General features: G+C 37.7%; 1 protein-coding gene across 5 annotated transcripts in view; it reads left to right on the top strand.

The window, feature by feature from the left end:
- The window catches only part of DPY19L1 (dpy-19 like C-mannosyltransferase 1), a 95,111-nt gene extending 69,308 nt beyond the window's left edge, over positions 1-25,803 (top strand). For 2 of the 5 annotated variants that reach the window (XM_072764714.1, XM_072764717.1), the window contains exons 14-23: positions 4,272-4,373; positions 9,216-9,287; positions 11,453-11,502; positions 12,816-12,840; positions 13,932-14,051; positions 15,478-15,652; positions 16,490-16,589; positions 17,743-17,868; positions 22,970-23,151; positions 24,529-25,803. In XM_072764714.1, the coding sequence (XP_072620815.1) occupies positions 4,272-4,373; positions 9,216-9,287; positions 11,453-11,502; positions 12,816-12,840; positions 13,932-14,051; positions 15,478-15,652; positions 16,490-16,589; positions 17,743-17,868; positions 22,970-23,126 (927 nt within the window). In that variant the 3' untranslated portion in view covers positions 23,127-23,151; positions 24,529-25,803. Of the gene's footprint in view, positions 1-4,271; positions 4,374-9,215; positions 9,288-11,452; positions 11,503-12,815; positions 12,841-13,931; positions 14,052-15,477; positions 15,653-16,489; positions 16,590-17,742; positions 17,869-22,969 lie in introns of all 5 variants that reach the window. The other 3 variants (XM_072764718.1, XM_072764716.1, XM_072764715.1) reach the window with 2 other exon arrangements.
- Positions 25,804-27,029: the final 1,226 nt, after the last annotated feature.

The following is a 27,029-nucleotide window of genomic DNA, read 5'->3' as shown; positions in this document are numbered from 1 at the left end:
TATAGTTTTGAAACTGGGTTTTGTAAAGTTCTGGAATTTCCAAGGATTCTTCTGTAGGGTCTACTTCCCAACCCCCCTGGTGGGAGCCCCTCTTTCACCCACAGCAGTTTAGCTTTGATTTCTTAGACATTGGACAATCATAGAGCTTTTTGTTTAAACAAGGGAATTTGTTTGAAAAAGATTGATAGCAATTGGGTTGTTCAATGGGCAATCTACAACTTGTGGAAAGACTTTTTAAAGTAGATAACTATAGTCTGAAATTACTTATTCATTCATTCAATATGTACCTGGTATGTGCCTGGCAGTAGACCAGATCCTAGAGATACAGAATAGTAAGACGTCGTCTAGCGGGAGCTAGGGATGATATATAGCAACTCTAATACCATGTAATAAAGGCTGTGATAAAAACAAGAATAGAGTGCTGCAGGAACTCAGAGGAGAAGAGTTGGAGAAGGGTCCTGGAAGTCTCCTGAGGAGAGCTAAAAGGTTATTGAGTCAGCAAGAATGCAGAGAATGAACAGGAAGAAAAGGGAGACAGCCCAAGTTCTAGGTGAATGGAATCTGTCTCCTCACTGAGGGAAGACAAACCAGTTAAGGTTTGTCACAGCCCGATGTTGGAGCGGGACCAAACAAATTAGGAGTAATTTAATTGCAAATTTAATATTTCTAGAAATCTGATCAAGGACATCAGCTCATAAATTCTGAATCGTGACATTGGTCAAAGGAAAAGACTGCAAGGCCACACAGCCTTTAAGAAGCATTTCCACTCACCCTTCCCTGTTAAGAAAATTAGACACTTCCTCATTCTTTAGGAACCACGTAAGCCATTTCTCAGTATATCCTGACTTCCCCTCCCTGTTCCTATCAACACTCTTCTTGGTAGAAGCCTGGGGTTGTCTGCAAGGGAAGCTCAGTCAGTACCATGACACACAGTTTTCACTGGGGGCTGGTGACATAGGCATCCTCTGCCTGGCACATATCAAAATTCCAGACTCCCAGAAAGAATGTGGGTGTTCAGCGTAAACCAGTGTTCATATGATTTAGGTACAGTAAGCCACTAATTCTCACTTAAGGTGGTAGGAGCCATCTGTAATCCAAGTTCCCTGATGCCAGCTGGGTGCCAGCTTTGCAAGCAGGTTTTTCAAGGAGAGCAGTCAGGCTTGCTGTGTTAACTGTCATCCGAACATCAAGGTTGTCCCACGTTTTCCTTTCTTCCACACCTTCTTGGATCTTCATGAATCTGCATACCATGTCCCAGTCATACATAGATTTATGGAGATCTTGGGCTCAAGGATCCCTGAGCCCATGTGTGCAGCCTTCCAGTCCACCAGGGAATGTGAGAACTGATTTACCCTCTTGTTGGTTTTCCCATTGCCAGGATCTCTAAAATTTCTAGCTAATCTGCTATTCATTGGGCAAGCAATAGAACATGAGGCTGGCAAAGCTGTGAGCTCTCACCTTTCATTTCCTGCTGTTTGATGCTTTTTAACAGTACCTCTGAGCATAGATTTTTTTTGCTTCCTGTCCCCAAACAAGTCAGTACCTTCTGGTAGCAGAGGTTCTGCTTTTCATGGCCAGCCCCACCCTCATGGAACTATTGGGTCTACCACCCCAGTGAAGTTGAGGTGCTGCTGATGGTGAGTGGGAAAAGCCCAGGCATGGATGCCACAGACACCCACTATTTCCATTCACTGTTCATCAGTGCTTATATGAATGAGTGCTTCTCAATTTGTTTTCTATTTAGTCGATTTCTAGAACCCGATATGGTTGTTTTGACAGTCTCATCCAATTTAATTGGTGTTATTGGGGGAGAGGATTTGTCAACTTCTTCCTCTGCCATGGGAAGTCCCCATTTTCATGGATTCTTGAGTGTTGATCCAGCCTTGTATTTCTTGGATAACCCCACTCGTGCACAATGTATTTGTCTTTCTATATATTGTTGTATTTGGTTATTAATATTTTTAAGGATTTTTGTCTGTATTTTTTTTAAAGATTTTATTTATTCATGAGAGACACAGAGAGTGAGAGGCAGAGACATAATATAGGAAAAGGGAGAAGCAGGCTCCCTGCGGGGAGCCCAGTGCAGGACTTGATCCCAGACCTAAGCTGAAGGCAGACACTCAACCACTGAGCCACCCCGGTGTCCTTTTTGTCTGTATTTATGACAGATATTAGTCTGTAGTTTTATTTTCTTATAATGTTTGTGTCTGACCTTGGTTTCAAGGTAGTGCTAAATATTTTGGAAGTATTCAATTTTACTTATTTATTTAAGAGAGAGAGAGAGAGAGAGCACGCGCACGCAGTGTGTGAGGGCCAGGGGGAGAGAGTCTTAAGCAGACTCCCCACTGATCATGGAGCCTGATGTGGGGCTCAGTCTAACAACTCTGAAACCATGACCTGAGCCAAAATCAAGGGTTGGTTGCTTAACTGACTGAGCTGCCCAGCTGCGCCCAATCTCCTATTTCAAAGAGAATTTATGTAGAATTGATACTATTTCTTCCTGCAATGATTGGTGGAATTTGACAGTGAAGCCTTCAAGGCCTAAAGTTTTCCTTATGAGAGAATTTTCTACTACAAAATCCACTTTCTTTAGGAAGTTATTGAAAATCTATGTCTTTAGAGGAAACTACCCATTTCATGTATGTAATCAAATGGATTATGTTTTTAAAAAAAATATTGTAGAATTCAGTAGAAATTTCTATTAAAATTTTTGTATGGATGTAAAATGATCTTTTACATTATTTTATTTATTTTCCTTGTTTGGATTTAGGATCAGTATTAGTCTCCTGTAAAGAGCTGTTCTTTGAGAGTTTTTTTTGTGTGTACTATTTTTTCTGCTTTGTATTTGCTGTATTAATATTTTCAAAGTACCACCTTTTTTTGAGGCCTCTGGTTTTGCCGAATTTCTCTTTGTCACCAAATTGTGTTATCCTCGTTTCTTATGCCTTTGTGCTTGTTCTGTAGCTTTTACTAATGCTTGAGGGAAAGTGCTTGGTTCTTTTGTTTTCAACCTCTTTTATTTTCTGATAAATGCATTTACAGCTGTAAATTTCCCTATTGATACTGTTTTTTCCCTATGCCTTGCAAATTAACTATTTTGAGATTTTCTTTTTAGCCTGAAGGTTAAATTTTGCGCTACTTAGTTTTTAGCCAATAAAGGTTTTTAAGGTCATTTCTAGTTAGTTGTTTTCCAATTTTATTGCACTTGTGATTAGAAAAAAAAATTGTATTATATCAATTCTTTGAGATGTATGGTGATATGGTATGTGAATATTTAAAAAAATTTTCTTATGTTCAGAGGTAACATGTATTCTCTCTTTGTGAAGTTTGTATTTTCTATGAGTGTATTGATAATGTTATTCAGGTGTTATGTTAACATTTGTCTGCTCTGTTTTAGAGGGAAATATTTCACATTTCCAGTGACCACTATTAACTGGTCTATTTCTTCCTACAGTTTTTTTCAGCTCTTTATACACTTTGAATCTCTACTGTTAACTGCAGATATATTCATGACACGGAGGACATTGCTTTGCTCTTCATTTTGCCAGAGTATAATGTCATTTGTTGTCTCTTTCCATGTTTTGCTTGAATTCAGTTTTTTTAAATGTCACCATTGCTAACCTAGATTTGTTTGGTTCAATTTATTTATTTTGTTCTCCTCTTCCATTTTCAACCTTTCTGTATACCTTTGTTTTAAACATGTCTCTTGTAGACCATAGGCTCCATGCTCAGTGTGGAGCCCAATGTGGGACTTGAACTCAGAACCCTGAGATCAAGACCTAAACTGAGATCACGGGTTGGTCACTTAACTGACTGAGCCACTCATGTGCCCCTCAGAGAGTCTTTTCAGTCTCCTTTTCAGAAATCGGAATTAATGTTTCCTTTCCTTTCACTTCATTGCACTCTGTCCCTGATGATTGATAGATGCCTGTGTGTTCCCAAGCCCACCCCTCCTGGTAGGCTCAGGAAAAGGAGATGTTATGTAGCATTGTTTCGTCAGGTTTAGAACCCTAAGCAGGGAAAACCCACTGATAAAAAGCATTTGCTTTGTTGATGATGGATCGTGGAAGGCAGGGTGTTGTTGGAACTATCATTTGTCAGCAAAAGAAGGGAGAACCATGAAGTTGCAGCACTTTAACAGAAGCAAGCCTGGCATGGGAGCAGCAAGCTCTGCAATGTAGTGAAAGCTATTTATAGATACTATTAAAATTAAAGTGCATTACTACACTATATGCCGTAATCTAATGATACCTCACTTTATTCCTTCCTAGGCTCACATCGGCAACTTATTAACATCAAAATTCTTCAGTTACAAGGATTTTGATACATTATTGTATACCTGTGCAGCTGAGTTTGACTTTATGGAAAAGGAGGTAAGATACGATTTCTAGTTTTCCTTCCTCAGGTTTTGGTCCATTCATTTTTTTCATAAAAGGCACTCCTGTTATCTCCGCCTTTTCCCTGTGCTGTTACCTGTGGGAAGCAAGGGAAAGCAATGGCTTGGAGGAAGACGTTCCTTCTTACATTAGTATGGCGCCCCTGAAATGTATGGTTTGTTCTCATTCTGATAATTTAGAAGCAAGCATTCAGACTAGCAATAGTTTTTTGCATGAGCAGTTCAAGTTGCCTATTTTCAGGGATAGCATTAATTCGGAGACTCAAGTTCTCACATTTCCATTCACTCAGTGGTTGTTTATTTGAATAATCTTATTGCTTTGAAATATTGAATACAAGTTTTTCATTCCAGCAATGTTTTTCTTTCTAAAATTGTATTCAGATGTTTAAAAAGAAACCACGGAGTAGCATGGGGGATTGTGAGATGGAAGTCTGCAGTACTACTTGATGTTCTTGGACAAGCAACTCTCATTTTTTTTTTCCTGTCATAACTTACTAGTTCCTAGTTGTATGCTGCAAAAAGATATTGTGAAGGCCAAATGAGATAGGTAGGAAGTACTTTGATATTTTAGTGATATTTTATATAAAATATTATTTTGCAGTAATCACTGAGAGGGTTTGATTCAACAAATTGTGTGTGTGTGTGTGTGTGTGTGTGTGTGTGTGTGTGTGTGTCTTTTTTAACACCATCGTTGTGGCCCCAATTTATTATGATATTTTATTATCTGTGAAACATTTTCCTTTAAAGCTTTGTGTGTGTATGTATTACACTGGTCAACAGTACTCTACTGACACCTTCATTTTCCCCGTGATCTGTGCTGGGTGGTTACCTCTGTGTTCCGAGTTAGACCAGTGGATGATAGTGTACCACACTGAAAACTCTTATCAACCAGACATTCTGAATTGAGCATGTCCTGCAGATGTACTGTTTACTCCAGTGACTTGTCAGTCTTCATTCCCTGGTTCTGGCAAATTCTGACATATATGGCTAATAAAAAGTATATAAATGATACTCTTGAGCCCACTGAAAGAAACCAAGGAAGAGTGTCTTGCAAGACGTTAAAATGCATGTTCATAGCAAATCAAGACTCCTTCAAGCAAGTGGTAAAGGAAGTAGACTACAGGGTAAACATCAGCAGAGTGTTAGGATATGGCCAATGTCCTTTGACATTATTGACGATATTCATGCCACTATAACCTGAGAGTATGTACCATCAGTTAGGTGATAGAAGAAATTGTTTATTGAGGCATAGCATGACTTCCGTTAATTTGAAGAAAATAGCAAAGCTGTTTCCAGCCTGCTATTCCTCATCTCCATTCGTATCTTCACAGGGACTGTGCTGTAGAGACAGTATGGTGCCAGTTCAGAGAGTGTGCATCCATTGTATGATACATCCATACACTGGGGAAAAGGGAACAGTTTAACATGATACTGTACTGGTATGGAAAGACATGTATAATGGAATGAACAAAATGGTATGATCTTATTTACCTATAATTAACACACATAGAATAAGGTGTGAGAGAGGAAAATTTTAACAGTGGTTTTTGGCTGGAGAGATAATCAGAGATTAACTTTTTTTTTGTAATTTGCATCTTTAAAATGTTCTACAATAATCATATTTTAATTGTATTCTGCTTTAAAATAAAGTGAAAGAATGAGGGAGATCTTTCCCTTCTAGGTATGGAAATGGTTAGCAACAGTACTTAAAGTACAGGGATACTAAGGCATGCACATTTTTATGGCCAAAAATAGATAATGCTTGGATAGTCCCATGAGTATGTACTTAACTATGTTTATGTATATGTACTTAATATGAAAGAAGAAAGAAGCACAGATAAATGGATAAAAAGTGCATTATTTCAGAAATATTATTTGAAATTTGGGATTTGGGGTGAGATCCCTGGGTGGCTCAGTGGTTTAGGCCCAGGGCATGATCCTGGCATCCCGGGATCGAGTCCCACATCAGGCTCCCTGCATGGAGCCTGCTTCTCCTTCTGCCTGTGTCTCTGCCTCTCTCTCTCTGTCTCTCTCTGTGTCTCTCATGAATGAATAAATAAATAAAATCTTAAAAAAAAAAAAGCTTTGTGTCATATTATGCAATAAACTTCAGTTCAGTTAATTAATGTGTCAAAATTAAATGGAGCTTGAAAAATAAATTTGAGGGACATTTCAACTAGTATTAGCTTCATTTTGTAGTGGGCATAATAGCAGTGCAAAATGCATATGAGAATCATTAATAGATTTGACTGCATGTGACATCTGTACATTAAATATTGTAAAAATTAAAAAGCAAATGATTAACTGGGATGATTCTTGCCATAAATATAACAAATGAAACTAGGAATTAATGTAATGAGTTTAGGAGATTGTCCAAATGTATAAAAAGTTACCAAGGACTCTTAACCCTTGCCCACCACCAAAAATACATCCCTACTCCCATACACATGTGCAGAAGTGGGGGAGGCATGTGAACAGACAGCCCATTGGGGAAGAAATGCTGATAATTGACTAAAATTGATTGTCTTCTTTTTTATGCATTTTTTGGCTTTTACAATGAGCACATATAACTTTTATGCTTAGAATAAAATGAAAAATTAATAGAAAAAGACCTTGTAATTCCAGTAGCACACACGCATGTACACATGTGTACCTCTGTCCCTGTGTGGTTTGTTTCCTTTGCATTTGTTCTTATGCATACCCTCTCCCTGCTGGATCTTTTAGTATTGAGGAAATTATATAATTTTATTTCCTTTATATTAATGCTTTTATATATTAATTCAAGTCCCTTCTGTTGGTTTCCTATGGAGAGTCATACTCAGTCCCTTCTTGTCTCTCCACTATTCCTCCCGCCCCTTTTCTAATTTATTGTAATGCTATCATCAATGACATTATTTCTTTCCCAAATATCCTCCACTCAGTCCCATTGCATCTTCACTGTCTGCACATGCTATTCTCTCACCTTCATATCCCTGTCCTTGTCATAGTTCTGTAGATTGGTGTTTTTCGTGCTGGATGTTCTGGGATTGAGGAAGCCTCTCCTGCCATTTCTTGATTGTGTGAAGCTTGCTATCCAATGGATTCTCATGGGGGGCTATAGGAACAATAATCCCTGAGTTTTCACACATCCAGTATTTTATCAGTGGCTTTTAAATGTGGAGATCTGGCTAGATATAAAATCTTTGGCTCATGTATTTTTCCTGGAGTGTCTCAAATAAATTAACTTCACCCTCTTCCGGCTTAGTGTTGCTGTCAGTTTGATGCAAATCAAAATTTTTTTAAAGATTTTATTTATTTATTCATGAGAGACTCAGAGAGAGAAAGTGAGAGAGAGGCAGAGACACAGGCAGAGGGAGAAGCAGGCTCCATGTAGGGAGCCTGACGTGGGACTCGATCCCGGATCTCCAGGATCAGGCCCTGGGCCAAAGGCGGTGCTAAACCGCTGAGCCCTCAGGCTGCCCTCTTTTTTTTTTTTAAGATTTTATTTATTTATGAGAGCAAGAGAGAGGCAAAGGGAGAAGCAGGCTCCATGCAGGGAGCCCAATGTGGGACTAAGTCCTGGGTTTCCAGGATCACACCCTGGGCTGAAGGCAGATGCTCAACCGCTAAGCCACCCAGGCGTCCCTGATTTTCTTTAAAAAAAAAAAAATATTAAAAAATACTTTTCAAATAAAGTTTTGGCATATGATTTTAAATTTGAGTTCTTAGTTAAATTTTATTAAATACTTTTGATGCAGCTTTGACACATTGCCTTTTTAAGGTAAACACCAGTATCTCACAACTTTTTTTATATTTATTTTTAGTTGTTATTAGAAAATACCTGAGTTTTTTAACAATAAAATACTTCTGGTTATATAATTTTTGCCTAAGTTATTTTTAAAAATTTACAAAATAGAAATATATTTAAAAATTAAATACTATGCAAATGTTAATAAAAGTAAATAGTAAAATAAAAACATAAAAAATCTTTTAATGAGACTTCTAACTATGAAGTATGCATTTGTGGTTAATAAATTACCAAAATTACTTGTCTAATACAGAATAACAAGCAACCAAAGTGGGCTAAAGAGAGGGAAAATAAGAAAATGCTACTTATACTTTATAGGATTAAAATGTACCAGTGCTTCTAATGTTGTTAAAGCTAGATTTCTCTGATTAACATATTAGGGGAAGTGTACATTATTTAACTCAATAGTATAGGATTATTTTTGTGAGGGTAAATGTTGGTGGTAAGCAAATCAATTGCAGCTTAGAAATTTCAGAATTATTTAAGACGATGACTTGAAAATGATTGAGAAATATATAGGATTGGCAATGTTTAGGATTTTGTTATTAAATGTTTCTGTAGTTTCTTATTAAGAAAATATAAAAGTTTTTATTTATCTTGTAAACATGGTCATTATTTTGTGTGTATGTGGGAGGGAATCATGGTTAAGATTTTTATCTCCCATCAAGTGGACAGGAAGAGCTCATGCAATTTAAAGGAATTCTACTGATCTTAGGTGAATATTAAGTCGAGCTGTCTAGTTAGAAAAGTAGTGTGCAAAATGTGAACAGTAATCTTTCCATTCACATCTTATACTTACAAGTGTTTGGGGACTATATTTGTTCATGTTTTCAAATCGACATTTTGGGTAAGCTTGTTTTTATGGAAATACATCTTCATTTTTATGATGGGAGTCAGTGGGTATATTGGACGAACCCTAAATGGGTAAATGCTCTACTTACACTTTTTAAACTTCACTTTGTTCATTATTTGAAATGAAATTTTGTCTGAAAATAATATTTTCCTCTAACAAAACATCTCTTTGAATTTCAGACTCCACTGAGGTATACAAAGACATTGTTGCTTCCAGTTGTTCTGGTTGTGTTTATTGCAATCGTTAAAAAGGTATATGTCTATCACTTAAGGGCTCTTTCTTTTTAAAAAAATTATTTATTTATTTTAGAGAAAGAGAGAGTGCTAGTAGGGGGAGGGGCAGAGGGAGAGAGAGAATTTCAAGTCTACTCCCCCTCAGTGCAAAGCCTGATGTGGGACTTGATCTCATGACCTTGAGATCATGACTTGATCTGAAATTGAGAGTTGGGTGCTCAGCCGACTGAGCCACCAGGAGCCTTTTAAGAGCTCTTTCTTTCTTTCTTTCTTTTTTAAGAGCTCTTATCATAAAATAGTTTCTTGTTCTACATAGTAGTTAAGTATATTAAATTACATGTTAATATGACACAATATTTTATATGGATTTGTTGAAACATATTCCGTATTTTGTTACTAATAGCCCTTGATGAACATTTACAGGCCTTAAAAATACTCTATCTGCCAGCATAAAATAGACATAGGAAAAAGATGGCTCCAGTTTTGGTAGTCATATATTTTGAAAGACATGATCAAAGAGACTATATTGAACCAGATACAGTTATTTTTGTCTTTGTAAATTATTACTTTTAGCTTTATGTAATATTTCCCTAAAATATTTAATATATGCCATTCTAAGTCACTTATGCATTTCTCAGTAACTACTGGAATGAGTTTCTTATTATTGATCAAAAAATAGAATATTAACTATGTATTAACCAACATCGATAAAATTGTTAGACTCCCAACTTGGCTTTGATAATGAAATTCTAAGCCCAGATTTAAATCAGGTCAGAGAAGTTCCAGTCTTTAGCAAAGAGCAGGTGTGATATTCTCTTTTTTCTTTTAAGAGTTGGTGAATTCTGTAACTGCAAGTGTTTTAAGAGAATGGATAAAGATTAATCTATAATCAACAAACAGATGATAGCCTCTAAAGGTTTTCTGATTTGTAGTTAGTGATTCTGTGTTAACACATTATATATTTGTAGAATATTCTGCACTATAATTATTGTTCATATTACATATTTATACTCTCCCCGAACATATCACACATATAATTTTATTTCCCCTGGTTATTTGACAGCCCTGAAGGGTACATGGATATTATTATACCCATTTTGACAGATGCAGCATTAGAAGATCAGAGAGGTTGTTTCTGGGCTCACATCATGTCCATTAAAAAGCAAGGGAAGAGCAAGAATCAGACTCTGCACCTTTCCCTCCTTATTGAGTGTTATGTAGCATTCAGTTTTTTAGTCTCACAAGCTTTTCAAACCTAATGAGTTTATAGTCAGTTTCTGCTAGATGCAAGAAGACTCTGTGCTTCCTTTGCACTTTTGCACACTTGATGTGGGTGTGCACCTGGCAGGTAATCAAAAAACACCAACATTGGCAATTTAGAGTACATTAAAAAGACAGCAATCTGGATGGCTGGAGATGATGAGAACAGTTACATCGGGTTAAAAGAACTGGATGTTTGACTTAAGAAGGATTCAAATGGAATAAAGTGTGATTATTTTCAAATATTTAAAAGCCCGCCACTTGGAAATAAGATTACACTCACTTTGGCTCCTTAGAATCATGGCTGATTCTCAGGGGTGGGACTTCTGACCATAATTGATCTGGACTGACTAGGAAAGTGTTACAGACTCAAGCCTTCCAAGAGGTGGATTAACACCAGTCAGTGGTGTCATGGTGGACACCCATGCTGGGGATCGGATTTCAGATGAGATAACCTTCCAGTTGCTGCTAAATATGCAAACTCAGTGTTTGGTTGGTTGTGCTTCTCAGCCACCAAAGTTGCCCAGGTATGTGTATGGATGCTGAGGGAGAGGCATTGCCAACAACCTGGGTATGTTGAATTCCCTGAATGTGAGTTAGAAGCCAGAAGGTCAGGTTGCAGGGCCTGGAAATGCTTCCTAGTTGTTGTCCACCTTCTGGGAGACCATTTCATCCAGCTGAGCCTGTGGCTCATTTACAAAATGAGGATAATGCAATCTACCTGAACAGGATTGTTGGGTATTAGATATGATCAAGGACTGTACAAATGGAAGATTATGGTGGTGTAATTATTTCCTGAGTCATCTCTTATCTCCATATTTCTTCAATTTTTTAGTAGAAGTTTGAAAGTTTACAAGATGCTTTAGTTGAAATTTCATTTTCCCCAAACAGCTCTTCTAATGTGTTAAAAAATTTACTTGCAGATTATTAGTGACATGTGGGGTGTCTTAACTAAACAACAAACACATATAAGGTAAATATGCTTTTAATCCTTTTGTTATTAAGTAGATATTTAGAGTGTATTAATTTTATAGTTCATGTTGCATACTCAACATTTGATAATTGATGTTTTCGATTGTCATTCCTCTTTGCTTTTCTCATTCTTCCCTATCTGTGCAGAGCTCAGTACATCACTTATTCACACCTCAAATTCCATCTGTACAATCTGACAGTAGGCCTAGTACTTAATCTATACTTGAAGGACACAGCTTTGTGCATCAGCTTAGCAGAAAAGATAAATTATTCTGTTGATGGTTTTAGGACCAATGGACTATCTTTTGAGAGAAAAGCAGAGAGATATAAAACTGATCCCATATTTTATGTTTTACACAAAATAAATTCCAGATGGAACAAAGATTTAAATGTAGGAAAAACCAATAAATGAACATTTTTTAGGAGATAAAACAGGAATGGAATAGGAAGGATTATGGAGAGGGGCACTGAATATGGGAGTCAAGTGCCTGTCTGATGTTTAAGATTAGTCTATGTGACTGTAGCATGGTGATCAAGAGGGAACATGGTAGACGATGAGTTTCAAGGATGAGAAATAGAAAGACGATGTACAACATGATAAGGATTTGAGAGTTTATTCTAATTACAAAAGGAATTCATTGAGGGGTTTTAAGTAAGGGATTGGTATGACTGGATTCCCCCTTGCAAAAGCTAGCTGGCACTGCTGTGATGATAATTGAAATGGGATGGCAGGGGTGGGGTGGTGCAGGGTCAGAGGCAGATGTAGGGAGAGTATATGGGTCTCTAATCATGTATCCTTTCTCGGGAAATTAAAATTGTCAAGTAAAACTCATGGGGGAGTTTTGTGGCTATTTGTATATTCTAGAGCTGCTGCTGAAAACATGTTTTTTGTGTGGTTTCCTAAATTGTCTCTGTAGTAGTTACAGTTTATGAGGAAGCTCAGAGACAACGAGAAGCAGGCATATGGAAGTATGAAGGCTTTAGGATTCCCTTCACCCCATTCCCTGCCTTGAATATCACCAGGGATATTGGTGATAGACACGCCTGATACACCACGGCGTGTCTTTCGTTGGCCCAATAATTGTCCATGTAGTCAAATGTGCAGGGTATGCAACATTGTCATTTAAAAAAAATCAGCTGGCTTTTAAAAGATTGTGACACCAATTTCCATTCATAACTGTTAGCTATGTTTATTTACATATATATGTCCTTTGAATGTTATACAAGTTGTAAAATTCGTTTTTGTAAGATGATGCAAATAATTGAAGTACATACTTCAGTAATGATTCAATAGTATTTCTTATTCCATTTCAGAAAACACCAGTTTGATCACGGAGAGGTAAAGATTCAGTATTACTAAAATTTACTTTGTTTTACAGTTTGTATGTATTTGGACTTTTCTTTCTAGTTCCGGTTTCTAACTATTGGTAATTGTCACTTATCATATTCAAAATGGGCCTATGTTTTTATGAGACTATTACAATCGTGACCATTTGTTAAAACATTTATGTAGGAAGCCCATTTGGTCTGTTCTGATCATCTTCACAGTGATCCAGTTTATTGTGTGATTGGTTGCTGCTCCTATGGCCTGGTGATTCCACCTGTTTCTCTCTCCTCCCTCCCTCCCTCCCTCCCTCCCTTCCTGCCTGCCTGCCTTCCTTCCTTCCTTCCTTCCTTCCTTCCTTGACATGTAACATTATGTTAGATTCAGATGTATAACATAATTAACTGGATTTGTATACGTTGTGAAATAATCACCACAATAAGTCTAACATCCATCACATAGTTACCAAAAATTTTTTTTTCTTGTGGTGAGGACTTTTAAAATCTACACTCTTAGCAACAGCCTGGTGACTTTGGTTAATTGTACTGTATTGCATATTTCAGCCTGGTTTTGATGATTGTTCCAAGGCAGAGCTCTGGGATCTTAAACAGTACTTAATTTTGTTTACTGGGATCCCTGGGTGGCGCAGCGGTTTGGCGCCTGCCTTTGGCCCAGGGCGCGATCCTGGAGACCCGGGATCGAATTCCACATCGGGCTCCCGGCGCATGGAGCCTGCTTCTCCCTCTGCCTGTGTCTCTGCCTCTCTCTCTCTCTCTCTGTGACTATCATAAAAAAAAAAATTTTTTTTGTTTACCACTTTCCTGTCTAAATCTGATGGTAACACCAAGGTAGATTCAGAAATGTGGGCTTTATTAACTCTAGGCTTAACTCGGAGCAAAATTCTAGAACTGCTAGCTGTAGTGACTCTATAATTTTAGCTTCTAATAAGATGGAGAAGTTTGAAAGTGAATTTTAAGACTCGTTTAGTCAGAAATCAAAATATTGTCACTAAGAAAAAGTACGCTTTTCTAGATATTCATCTATTTAACAATGTATTAAGCTTCACAGATCGTAGAAGTGAAAAAAAATTTTTCTCTTTCTTTCAGCTAGTTTATCATGCATTGCAACTGTTAGCATATACAGTCCTCGGTATTTTAATTATGAGACTAAAACTCTTCTTGACACCACACATGTGTGTTATGGCTTCCTTGATCTGTTCAAGACAGGTAAGATGGTTGTCATGTTGACATTGTAGCTGCCATGATCGCTTTACCCCTCTTTTGTTATTGAATGGCCCCAAAATCATATTGAATTACTGAAAATTCTTTAAATTATTGTAGTTAAAGTTTTTTGTGGTTTTGTATTAATCTTTCCTAAAGGGCAAAGACCAAAGCAGTTCATTTATCCTTCTAACTTCTAAAATAATCTTTGGCATACAACAAACACTCAAGTAGAACACACTAAATTTATGAGTGACTGCTACAGATGTTGATAGAAAACAGAACTTCACGGTAGAAAGAACTTTTTGTTGTTTTGACATTCCTACCACAAAGAATTCTAACCAATGGTTTCAAGTTGCAGTTACTTCCAAATATATGTTTTGTTTTTTTTTTCAGTATCAAGCTTAAAACTTCTTTTTTCATTTCAGTATACATTTGTATGCACTTCCCTGACTTTTTAAAATTTAGTATAAGCCATTTGGGTATTTGCTACTTACTTTTCCTGGCTACCTGCCTTCTTGCTCTGTATTCACAGATTTATGTTTCTCTATAGTGTCACCTTTACATCAGTCCATTAGCCAAGATGCAGCAGCAGTACCTCTTTTAAATTTAGCAAATATTTATGAAGCATCTGCACTACATTCTAGGGACAAGGGTAGGATGGTAGATAGATAAACCAAAAAGCAAAAAAATATGTATGCCCTCAAGAAGCTTCAATCTGGTTCTACAGACATGTAGAGAAATTAAGGAGTGAATGATAGGGACAAAGTGTTACTATTGAGTGTGGACCATTTAACTGGAAAAATCAGCCAGTCTCATGGTTCCCAATCAGGTTATTGGTGTTGTGTTAGAGAGGCATTGCTTACCAGAGGAACCTGGAGATGAAGCCACTCTTCCTGACTCTTCCAGGCTGGGACAGGAAAAGAGGCTAATGGGAAGCCTTGCATCTTAATTTCCAGCCCGCCCTGTGACTGAGGGTAGAAAACCTTACCCCAGGCTGGCTTTACAGGTGTGGGACCTCCACAAATGCATGGGGCCCCCTCCCTCATAAGGAGCCTGCACCTACTTACATGCTCTTCTGTTTGTCTTTGAACTGCTAAATAATGTTTGAACAAGAGGCCCCATATTTTCATTTTGCATCGGGCCTGGCAAATGATATAGGTGGTCCCAGCTTTACTGGAACATGCAATCAGAACACAATGAGAGAACAGCTTCCTGAGTTATACCCCACCTCTATAAAGTTAATGGAAAAATTCTTTTAATCCCTCTGGTCATTGTTTCTGGAACTTTTTCTTAGGATAATTAGTCCTTAGGTTTTTGCTTTTTGGTTTATCTACAGGAGACTGTATTCCTCTCTGAGAAGAACTTTTGTTATTGGATACAGGCTGCTTTGTACTAACAATTATCAAATGTATTCTTCATTTGGTTTCAGCTGTTTGGATGGCTCTTTTGCAAAGTACATCCTGGTGCTGTTGTTTTTGCTGTATTAGCAGCAATGTCAATACAGGGTTCAGCAAATCTCCAAACCCAATGGAATATCGTAGGAGAGTTCAGCAATTTGCCACAAGAAGAACTTATCGAATGGATCAAATACAGTACTAAACCAGGTAAGTTTTCCCCACAGTTTTATGTACCACTGCAAAATTTTAAACCCACATTACTTCCAGTGACCTTACTCTAAGTAGTGCTGCTTCTAGATTATTCAGGAAAAGAGAAATGTCAATCTTATTTAAATGATTTGCAAAGGAAATGTTATATATATTTTCTTAGTAATCTATTTTGCTATTTTCCAGAAATTCTAATGTTTTTTTTTTTTCAAAATGTACCCAAAGTTTGACGTGGCATGATTTTTTTTTAAATTTTTATTTAAATTCAACGAATTAACATATAATGTATTATTAGTTTCAGAGGTAGAGGTCAGTGATTCATCAGTCTTCTCTAATCCTCAGTGCTCATTAATGTGGTTTGACTTAAAATAATTTTTGTTGTGCATATTTTCCTTGTGAGTTTTTAACCTTAGTCCTGCACATTCCTTCTTGAACTAATAGAATAGACATTTTATTCAAGGGAGATTTTGTTATCTGAGTATCAAATGACTGAATTTCAAATCATTTCCCAGAATTCCTTGGTGTTATAAAACTTTCCTAGTCAATTTGATACTTATTTCCTAGAAGCAGGAAAGATTTCTAAGATGTTACAAAAACAAACAAAACCCCAGAAATCCTCACTGATGAAAGAAGGAGGGTCTGACTTCCAAAGCCAAGGGCCTGATAGCCATTTTACCAGCCAGCTGACTTCAGTTGGGTTCTTCCATTGAATCTTTTAAGTCCTGAACCTCTCTGGGCCTCCACGTTCTCACCTGGGAAGTAATGGAGTTGACCAGAAGGAGACCCTGGTTAACATTCACTGAGTGCCTTCCTGAGACCTCCTTTCCTGCTTTGCAGACGCAGTCTTTGCGGGCGCCATGCCCACAATGGCAAGTGTTAAACTCTCTGCGCTTCGGCCCATTGTGAATCATCCACACTATGAAGATGCAGGGTTAAGGTTAGTATACAATTTTCACATTGCTCAAAACAAATTTCTCACACAACTAGTGATGAAGGGAACCAGCAAAATAATGAGAAGTGTTCCAGAACACTGGTGAACAGAGATTTCTAGAGTTAGGGGAGAAAGCAGTGCTGAAATAAGAAGGCTGAGTCAGAAACAAAACTGGTAAGGTTCCATTGGGCAATAAAACAACAACCTTTGGGGGTCTCTTCTCTACTAGGCAGCAAAACGAAATCATAGCCTGTCCATCTTCTCCAGGCAAAGAGGGCTACGAAACACTCAGGTCCTTATTAGTCATCACTATCCTTAAGCTCCCCAGAAGATTTATGATCCTCTAGCTTTTATTTAAGGTTTCCTTTTGGCTATTTGTTCTTGAATTCTAAGAAGGCAGTTGAAATGGAATCCCATTCAAAGAGGATTTTATTCTGATTTTCATCCATATTGCCTACTAGAATGATCTTGATTTTGGTTTTTTATATTTTTTCTTGAGAGTATTGTGTTCTCTTTGAAAAAGATGTAGGTTTAAATTTCATGCAATTTCTAGGCTAGTTTAAGCTATTCATTTCCTAAGTAATTGGGTGAATCTTATTAATCTGTTCTTTTGTGTAACAGTGAAACATATTTTATAAATAAAAAATCTTTTTCAATTTCAGTAAGCTTATATTTCTAGAACAATTGTGCTGAATAAGTTTAGTTGTTTTGTTTTGTTTCTTCAATCTAGGAATAAAATGGAGAGCCATTAATGCCAGTTATTGCTGCTGTCAAAGCTGGGACTGCATGGCAGCTTTAAAGTAGTCTGGTAGCCACATTTGTGGCTCCCCCCGTCCATGCAGTGTGCCTTACTCTCATGTATGATAGGGTTATGGAGAATACAAAACAAAAACGATCAAACAAGCAAAAAGATTGAATTTGGAAATGAAGGGATGCATTCAACTAAGCCTCTTCTCCCAGGACTCTTGTGCTATGTATGCTTCTACCTTTTTCTTTTGACTTGCCTAATGCCCCTTAGCAGGAACTCTGTGAAGAATGTTCTCTTGACCTGACTCTTCTGTAGAGTCTTTCTTCTTATTCCATTCAGTGCTTTCTTCCAGATAGCTTGATTGCATCCTTTTAATCTTGAAAATCTTCTGCCCAATTATTTTTCTTAAAGAGCAAGAACGAAAATAGTTTACTCAATGTATAGTCGAAAAGCAGCTGAAGAAGTGAAGCGAGAATTGATAAAGTTACAAGTGAATTATTACATTCTAGAAGAGTCCTGGTGTATAAGAAGATCCAAGTGAGTATTTAACACAGTTAATATTTTATATTCATAAGACATGAAAAATTAATTCAGTCTTATGGCAAGTGCTTTACTCGTTATGTGTAAGATATATATAACATTTAGCATGGTATAAGTGGAAAAAACTGTTTAGATCATTATTTGAATTGGAATTTTTTCCTTTCTAGTCATTATAAATGTTTCTCTCATAATGATTTGCATGTGTATGCTACCTTAAAGGTATTATATTGGCATTGACAATTTCCCAGATGGCTTATCTTCACCTTGAATGTTTTTAAAAAACTTTCATTTAAAGTTGGATGTATTTTAAAGACTTTTTAGAAGACTTGCAGAGTCTGAAACCAAATAATGGAGCATCTCATTGTAACAAAGTAAGGCAGGCAGCTGAGAGTCAGGGCCTCCTTTGCACATGCCACTTTGCACCCGTCCTGTGATGGTCAGGCCCCCCCTCCCAGTGTCACCTCAGAGCAACACTTCCTTCTTGCTGTTCCACAGCTTATTTGAGTGGGAAAATAATTAACTTCACTGTGACCCACATTCTCTTGGGTTTATAGTTTTAAAAACTATCTCCACTCAGAGAAGGCCACTATGCAGAGGATAGCAAAAGTTAGATCTTAAAAGCAAAGAGGAATGTTGAAGTTGACTGTTTAGAAATATTGCACCTGGCTGACTAGACAGCTGATGACAGTGGCTGGCTATTAAAATACCAAAGCATTGGCTCCACAAGGAGCACAGACATGGGCAGTTTCATTAGAAATCAAGAGTATTTTATGAACTACTATTATTTTTAATATTCTCACTGCTCTTTAAACAGAGGCCTTTGGAGGTTGCTGTATTTCTAGCTTAATCATACTTATTCACCATGTATGTCAGTGATACACAAGAGTGTTAAGACAAAATAATTAAATATTGACTCGGGAGTGAGAATGGTTCTGTGAAACCATAGCTGTCAACAGTGCCCACAAGGAAACCCAAACAATTGTTGATTATTGAATGATTTTCCTATGAATGTGTCCCAGGTGACTTGAATTTAATTAGGATCTATACCAAATGTTATTGTTCTTAGAGTCATAATTTAGAAAATGTTTTATTTCCTTATGAACATAAGAATATATATATGAAATCCATATACTCGCTTTTAGTTAACTTTGTTATATAAACTTAGGACAAAAAAGTCACAAACACCTCTCATAATTTTATGAGGACATTGTAATAAGTGAATGGTGGGCTGACATTTGCAGTCAGGAGGATGTAGTTTCTTGGCAAGAGATTTCCACCCACATTGTGATCTTCTTTATCGTCTCGGGCTTCACTTTCTGGTTCAGTGATCGCCTGAGACACCCATAGGTTTCTGGAACATAAAAATAATGTTCTATGGCCTCTTTATTCCTAAGCTAATAATGAACCTTGATGTAAGATTCTTCATCTTGTTTCTAGACCTTGCATAGTGTTTTGAATATGTGGAAACTGTAGAGGCTGGCACGCTTTATCTTCTAAGATGCTGATGGAGCTCCTCGGTTTTCCGATGGGCAAAGAACTGTTTTGTATACCAGAAGGGATGAAAGACAAATTTAGGAAGTATAGCAATAAATCCTGTGCACTAAACAAGGTCAACAGTGATTTCACTGACGTTGGATCATTTCCATGTAGCGCTCACTTCTGGACATAAGACTAAGCAGTCTGGGCTGGGGGTGTATACTCCATTTCCCCCATGGACCTTGACTTGCCCCTGCTGTGTTTTTCCAGCAGGAGTAGAGAGGAGGAAGCCAAAGAAGTGACGTTCTCTACTCTGTTGTCCTCAGTAACTCAAAAAGCACTCTCCATCTACTGCAAGATTTAAGCCAGAATGATAATAAATCTCAGGAAACCTTAGGCAGGTGCACTCTGCTTAAACCTTGAAACCAAACACAAGCTGTACTTTCTGTTCTGGCAGGGAAGCACCTCAGGAGCTCAGACAGGAGAGGAAAGGGAAGAAGAACTAAGATTTAGTGCAGAAGGAAGACTGAGTTTCTTGATAAAACTTTATGCCGGAATTAGGATCTTTTACTGCTTTGGCCCCCCCATTGTCCATTTTGTTTATGCCTGAGACATCTCTGGATTAGTGGAACAGAAAAGTGTATGAGGACGGGGGTGGGTAGCCCATGGGGAACTCAAGTAGGAGAAGAAAGGGAAGAGGACCTCAGTATGTATCTAGCACTTAAACTGTGCCCGGCACTTTGGTGGGCACTGTATTGATGTGATCTCAATACAAGTGGCCTTAATGGTGTGGCTTTATTATTCTTTAAATACTTGACACCCTGTATTCAAATACAAGTACGAAAATATACTCAAATGCAAGTTGTAGATGAGCTTTTAATTAACTACTCTTTTATTCTCAGTTCTCTGCTTTCTTTCTCATTAATTCCAATAATAGAGTTGACATAAAATTAAAACACATGAATTCAGAAGAAAATTATTCCCATTTTCAATAATGCTATTTAAAGATATAGCTGGCTGGCTTGGCGAGCTTCAGGAAACTCAGATAAGGACTACAGGGTGTTATGCTTAGGCCGACAGAGCTCACAAAGGCAGCTCCTAGCTTTCACTCTCTCCTGAAAGCAGGTGAACTCAGAAGCTGGTAGTTTTCTCTGTCCTTGCGCTGTGCTCTCTCCTGCCCATGGCCCACAGTGTAGCCACAGTTTGGCCTCGGCACATGTGAGAAAATTAAGTGGTGGAAAACCCAAGCCCAGTCTTGCTTTCATACATGCTCAGTGTTGATAGAATCTGGTGTCAGGAGAGTGTGCAAAACATGTGGCCTGAATACTCTTCCTGGGAATGCTCATGGGTAAAACCCTTTGGGAGATAATCTGACAGAGGCAAAGTGAAAATTGTGTAGCCCTCTGATGTAGTGATAGTGCTGCTTCCAGAAGTTTAGCTTGCAGAAAGATAATGGCGGAGGAATGTTTATATCAATATCACTTTATAAGGGCAAAATGGAAAACACAATATCTATACATAAAAGAGTGATTTGTTAATACATAGATGTACTAGCAACTATTAAAAAGAATGAAGTAGATCTTTAGGTGCTGAGGTGGAAAAATGGCCATATTTTATTGTCAAGTGAGGAGTCCCAGAATAATCTCATTTTTGTAAAAGCAACCGCAGGAGCATCTGCGTATATAAATCCGTGCCTCTGTTTGTATGCATGTGTGTCTGAACTTGGATGAAAGAGGTCCAGCAGAATGTGTGCTGGATTGTTTACACAAGCCACCTTTGAGAAATGGCATTGAAAGTGACATTGACTCTCTTTTTTTTTATTTTGATAGGCCTATATTTTGGCAACTTTGGGGATGGTAGTTACCTTTAAGTTGAAGATGTTATTAAGAAGCAGAGAGCATATGTACTCCTGCCATGGTGCTTGTCTCATGGTGGAGAGCAGAGGAGTGGAACTGCCTTTGGGAGGGAATAAAAAGGACATGTTGGAATTTTTTTTTTTCTCTTAAAGTGAAGCAACTATGACAAAACATAAGCAGTTGCCAATTCTCTGTAATTTTTCTTTTTTTTTTTTATTTATCAAGTAAGCACATAAATTGTGAACTCCCTTTTGCCTTTTTTGTTTTTGTTGATATGTTGGAAGAGTCCAGGGCAGTTGTCTTCTAGGATGTCCCACCTTTGGATTTGTCTGAGTCCTCCCTCATGATTAGATTTAGTTTAGCAAATTGTGACAAGAATTTTAATTACCTCAAAGGGGTTTTATACTCTCCATTATGTCACTTGAGGAGGGACAGATCACTTTATTCCATCATTAATGATGCTAAGTTAGATCACTTGGTCTATTTTAAGGAGGCACATCTCCTTTAGAATTAATAATCTATAAAATCTGTAGAGATACTTAGAGGCCATTTGTTTATCCTCTTTCTCAACAACCTTTCACCAGATAGTTCTTGCATCCAGTTTTGATTCTTACCTGAATCAATTATTACATTGGTGGTTATAAAACAAGTAATATAGATTTGAAAGCAGTGTACCAGGTACTGAATAAGTACAGGTACTTACTGTGTAAGTATGGATTTGATAAATAATAAATAATTAATGAACCTAGAGCTGTTGGCTATCTATATGGAAAAAATTAAAATTAAATCTCTACATCACACCATACAGAAAAATTAATTCCAAATGAATTATGGATCTATGAAAAGCAGAACTCTGAAACTTTCATAGAAGAACACACAATGCATATTCACATGATACCATGATAGGGAAGGATTCCTTACACAAGACATAGAAATCACAAGCCCTGAAAGAAAAGAGTGACGTTTGGGACTATAATAACGTAAAAATCTTCAATGTAACAAAAGCCAAAAAAACCAAAAAAAAACAAAAAAAACAAATTTGTGAACCCTAGTAAAAGCCAACAGTTATATCTATAACACTGCTTTAAATTGAAAATAAATACTATAGTTATCTGCAGAAGTTATTGGAACAAATACCACACAATGCCAATTTCACTTCCGCTAGTCTTTATAAAATCTATTGCTTTTAAAATTTAATTGTGCATTTAAAAAATGTGAGCTGAGCACCACTGGATTTTCTTTAAATTGACTCGTTCTAGAAGACAGTAGGGGGAAGTTGCATAAATGTGACCTAAGCATATCTGCCAGTTAGAATTTTTAAGTCAATATAATGCATTACCTCTTACTGCGTGCGGGGGCATAGCGCAAGCTAGATACAGTTTCTCCCTCTCTCTGAGTCCTCATGACACACCCCAGTTGTATCCCCCATCTGACAAATGTGGGGTGAGACTGCTTGAGCTATCCAATGCCACAGTCTTCCTAAGTACCTGAGGCAGAATTTAAACAAGATCTCTTACCCCACCTAAATTCATGTATTTTGTATGTCTGTCTCTTTTTTTTTTATGGTTAACTTGGCTGTGTTCACCTTGTTCTAAAGAGAATTTATGACAGCTTAAATAAATATAAATAACTCTAACAGGATTTTTTTAACTAAGTTAATTTATATAGAAAAGATGAAATGGAGACAAGAATATGAAAAGTGTGCTCTGCTTCATCTGCCATATATAGTGTACTTTGATTTTTAATCTGTACGTTAATTTCTCTAGGCCTGGGTGCAGTATGCCTGAAATTTGGGACGTAGAAGATCCTGCTAATGCTGGGAAGCCTCCCTTATGTAACCTCTTGGTGAAGGATTCCAAGCCACACTTCACCACCGTATTCCAGAACAGTGTTTACAAGGTCTTAGAAGTTATAGAAGAATGACTGCTGCCTACAGAGAAGTACATCAGTAATGGTTTTAATGTTTTGCTAATAACTCATGCCTTGTTTTTAATTCAAATCCCAAAAACTTTTATAGATGACTGTTTTCAAATAGAAAACATTTTGTTTGGTCAATTTGAATGTTGTTCTGACTGTAAAAATACTTATACCTTAATCAATTGGTTACGATTTCAATGCACCCCTTAAAATTTGCTATGCAAATGAGTATATGTTTGTACCTGACTTAAATATTTGTGCTAAAGTAAGGGAGCAAAGCTACCTGTATAAAAAATATGATGGGTCACGACAAGAAGGATATGAAAATATCACGAGTTCCGAACAGTGTAGGGGCCGATTTTAGTTTATGGACTATTGGTGCCCCTTGCTGCTTCTCCTGCCTCTTGCTCTTGTCTTTGTGACATCGCAGTAACTGTCCTAAGCATCTCAGTTGCGTCGGGCCCATCATCAACTTCCGTAAGAGAAGATGGGGCAGACGTGGGTATTTGCTATGTGGAATTACCTGTTTCACTTCTTAATGTTCTTTTGTTTCTTGTGGCTCTTGTGAATGAAGCATTTCCTGCCCATTACTAATCCAGATTTTTGGATCTAATGGTCAGGACTAAATTCCTGTAATTACCAACCATATGACATTAGTGTGTCTTCTTTCTCTCCTTCTCTCCCTCTTTCTCTCCCAGAATTGTCAAATAAGTGTTACTCGTTTAGTTGCTTAGAAAGTACTTATTCTTGGTTAAAAAAAATGTAATGGCAATTGTGTATTTTTCTCATTTTTAGTATTATTCAGATGTTTATATTTTAATACCTTTAAACCACTGTAAAAATTTTTCATGTTTAATTGTAGTTTTAAGAACAACTATTTTGAATGACCCAAATATAATGCATCTACAAACTAATGTGTAGTTGAGTAGACATAATTTGCAGTGGAACAGTAGACTGTAGTATGTGTAGTTTTTCTTCTATTAATATACAATAAAACATGACTAATTTTTCTGTCAAAAGAGTAAACGATAATGAGAAGTGAATGGAGTTTTTATATTTTACTTTTTACATTGCCTGTCTTGAGTAAGACAAAGCCTTAAGCCTTATGTTATGATTTTGATCCCCAGAGTGATCATATCCGTACGAGGAATGAATATATTCAGCCTTCCTCTTTATTTTTTTTTCCTTCTTATTTATTTTTATTTTGAAAGACTCCCAAACCTGCTCTGAATTCCTAGTATGATTTTTTTTGTTGTTTCTTAGAAGTTAATTTGTGTGAAATGAGATTCTTCAAAACAGTGAATCCTCATAGTTCTGAGAAACATTTTTAAGATTTTACATTCTAAGCAAACCATGACTTCGATGGACTACACATTTAATTATACAGTGTTCTCTTTATTAACCACAGGCAGATTAACCTCATTGTGGACTGTCCTTGAGACCTGAGTCCTCAGGGATGGTTTCCGGTGCCCACTGCTGGGAGCCAATGAAGAGCTGTTCCCTTTCTGCCTTCTCACCAGAGCCCAAGGACAAGCCTGGTCTGGGGGGAGCACTAGCTTGCTTAGAGCAGACAGCTGCAAGGACAGCCTGGGCTGGCGGGTGGGCAGCCCCCAGCCCGCCCCAGAGCCCACGTTGCCACGTTTCTGGGGAGCCTCCTTCCGCCGGGAGCTGCCGACAGTGTCTTCAGGTGCCTGCCCCCTCTTCCTCGCTCGCTGGGTGACTTGTATTCCTTGGGCTGTTGCAAGTGTCAGAAAATAGGGAAGCAGCTGGGGAGTCGTGGATGAGGAGTAGAATTTGAGCAGTGATGCAGCAATCCAGAAAACTGGGAGGAGGGCACTGGAGGCTGACGTGGCCCAGAGTGGCCGCGGGCGGGAGGAGGGAAAGGCGCTCTGCTCTACGTGTGACTGTTCTGCACCCGAAAATGGCTGTTTTATACATGCAGCGGTTCCACTTTTTAAAAGATTGCACTTTTAAAGTCATTCTCTCTTCTCCCCACCCTCCGATCGTTCCCTTCCCGATGGGTTCCCATGCAGTGATTGGAAATTCTGTACAGGAAACACTAAAATGCCGTTTTGACAGTTGCATATGCTGGGAAGAGCTAAGTGTGGTCAAATTAGGTTGGTTTTCTTTTTTTTCCCCCCAAACAGAATCCTTTTGTAATGGTATTTATTAATGTAACTCCACCAGCAAGCTATGATTATCTTTTAGACCAGTCAGTTTAGAACAGAGGCCTTGGGCTGTACAGCACACTCAGCCTTGGCCGCATCTCGTAGCAGCCGGTGCTGTAGGTGATCAGTATCTTTTATGGCAACATAGAATAGTAGTAGTTTCCATATACATGACCAAACAGTATTAAAGCTCAGTATTTTACTCATTTTTAGCATCTAAAAATATTTTTGCTTTAGTGTGAGGAAGGTAAGGATGGGTAAGGAGGTGGTAAATATAGCTCTTGCCATGACATAGAAAAAACAAAGTGGGGGCAGTATTTCTATAAGCAGATAAGCCTCTAAAAACGCTTCGCAGAAAAAGTATTGCATTAAAATAGGACAGTGATATTAAGGAGAACGTGAAAAGCTGTATCAGGAATAAAGTGATATCGCATAGAAGTATTGTATTTTTATGAATTTTATGCCAGTTGTTTTACATGTACTATGTATGTTCAATAAAAAAGATCATGAAAATATAGTGTGTTTTTTTTTCTAATTGTTATTTTCATTTCTACCTCGACTGTTAACATGTTCTGCCTCATTCTGTGGTCAGATAACCATGAACTGGTTCGTGGCAAGCTGTAGTCCTGAATGATGGGAAAGGGTTCCAACCGTGGGAGTCCATGAATGTACTTAGTCCTCTTGATTGGTGGCGGTGTAGGTACTGGGGTTACCCATAGTCTTCTTTCATATTTATGCTATTGCACATTTACATTACTTTATCATTTACATCAAGGGACTCGATCATTCTTTAAAGCCATAGTTTGGGGATAATTTCTATTAGAGTTCCTGAAAGCGTTTTCTCATACATTATATTTTGGTCTCATGATATTTCCTAAATTATATCTCCATGTCTTTGCTTGATACAAGCATCAGCTTTATCTATCTACCTACTTGGAGGAAAGATAGTTTAGCTTAGTTCATGCCTGTATAATTAATTTCTTTACACAGTGACACATTCATTCTCTGACATCTTTGGGGAGTGAAGTGTTTCCAATACAGTGGCTCCTAAATTTAGTGTGCCTCAGAATCATCTGCAGGGTTTGTTAAAACACAGATCACTGACCCCCACCACAGAGGTTTCTGATTCAGTTGGCCTAAGGTGGTGCTGTGGTTGGAATGTTTGTGTCTCCTCAGAATTCATATGTTGAAATCCTAACCCCCAAAGTGATTATATAAGGAGGTGATTAGGTCATGAGCGTAGAGCCCTCATGGATAGGATCAGTGCCCATATAAAAGAAAGCTTTCTTAGACCTTTCACATCGTGAAGTTAGAGCTACAAGGTGCCATCTATGAATCAAGAAGACTCTTGCCAGATACTAAATCAGCTGGCGCTTGATCTTGGACTTGCACAGTCTCTAGAACTGTGAAAAATAAATTTCTTAGTTTATAGGATAACCCAAATGGGCTAAACAGGCAGGACCCCAGAATTTACATTTCTAACCATTTCTCAAGTAATGTTGCTGCTGCTGGTCCAGGAACCACACCTGAGACCCGCTGCTCTGATGGATTGCAAAAGGCTATGTGGATGACTAGCCTCTAGAGGGCGTTCCATTCTTGACAGCATTTATCCCACCTGGTCAGGCGACTGGGTCTCTGTGTTGGAAACAATTTTGTAGAGCCCCTTCTTTGTCTTTTAGGGGGCATTGCTTCAACAGAACTTGCGAGGAGCAAAGAACAGATAAGGTAGTTTTTAACCAGA

This window comes from Vulpes vulpes, chromosome 7 (assembly GCF_048418805.1).
Source record: "Vulpes vulpes isolate BD-2025 chromosome 7, VulVul3, whole genome shotgun sequence".
NCBI classification, from domain to species: domain Eukaryota; kingdom Metazoa; phylum Chordata; class Mammalia; order Carnivora; family Canidae; genus Vulpes; species Vulpes vulpes.
The sequence above is the reverse complement of the archived record's forward strand: the minus strand, read 5'-3'. Positions and strand labels throughout refer to the sequence as shown.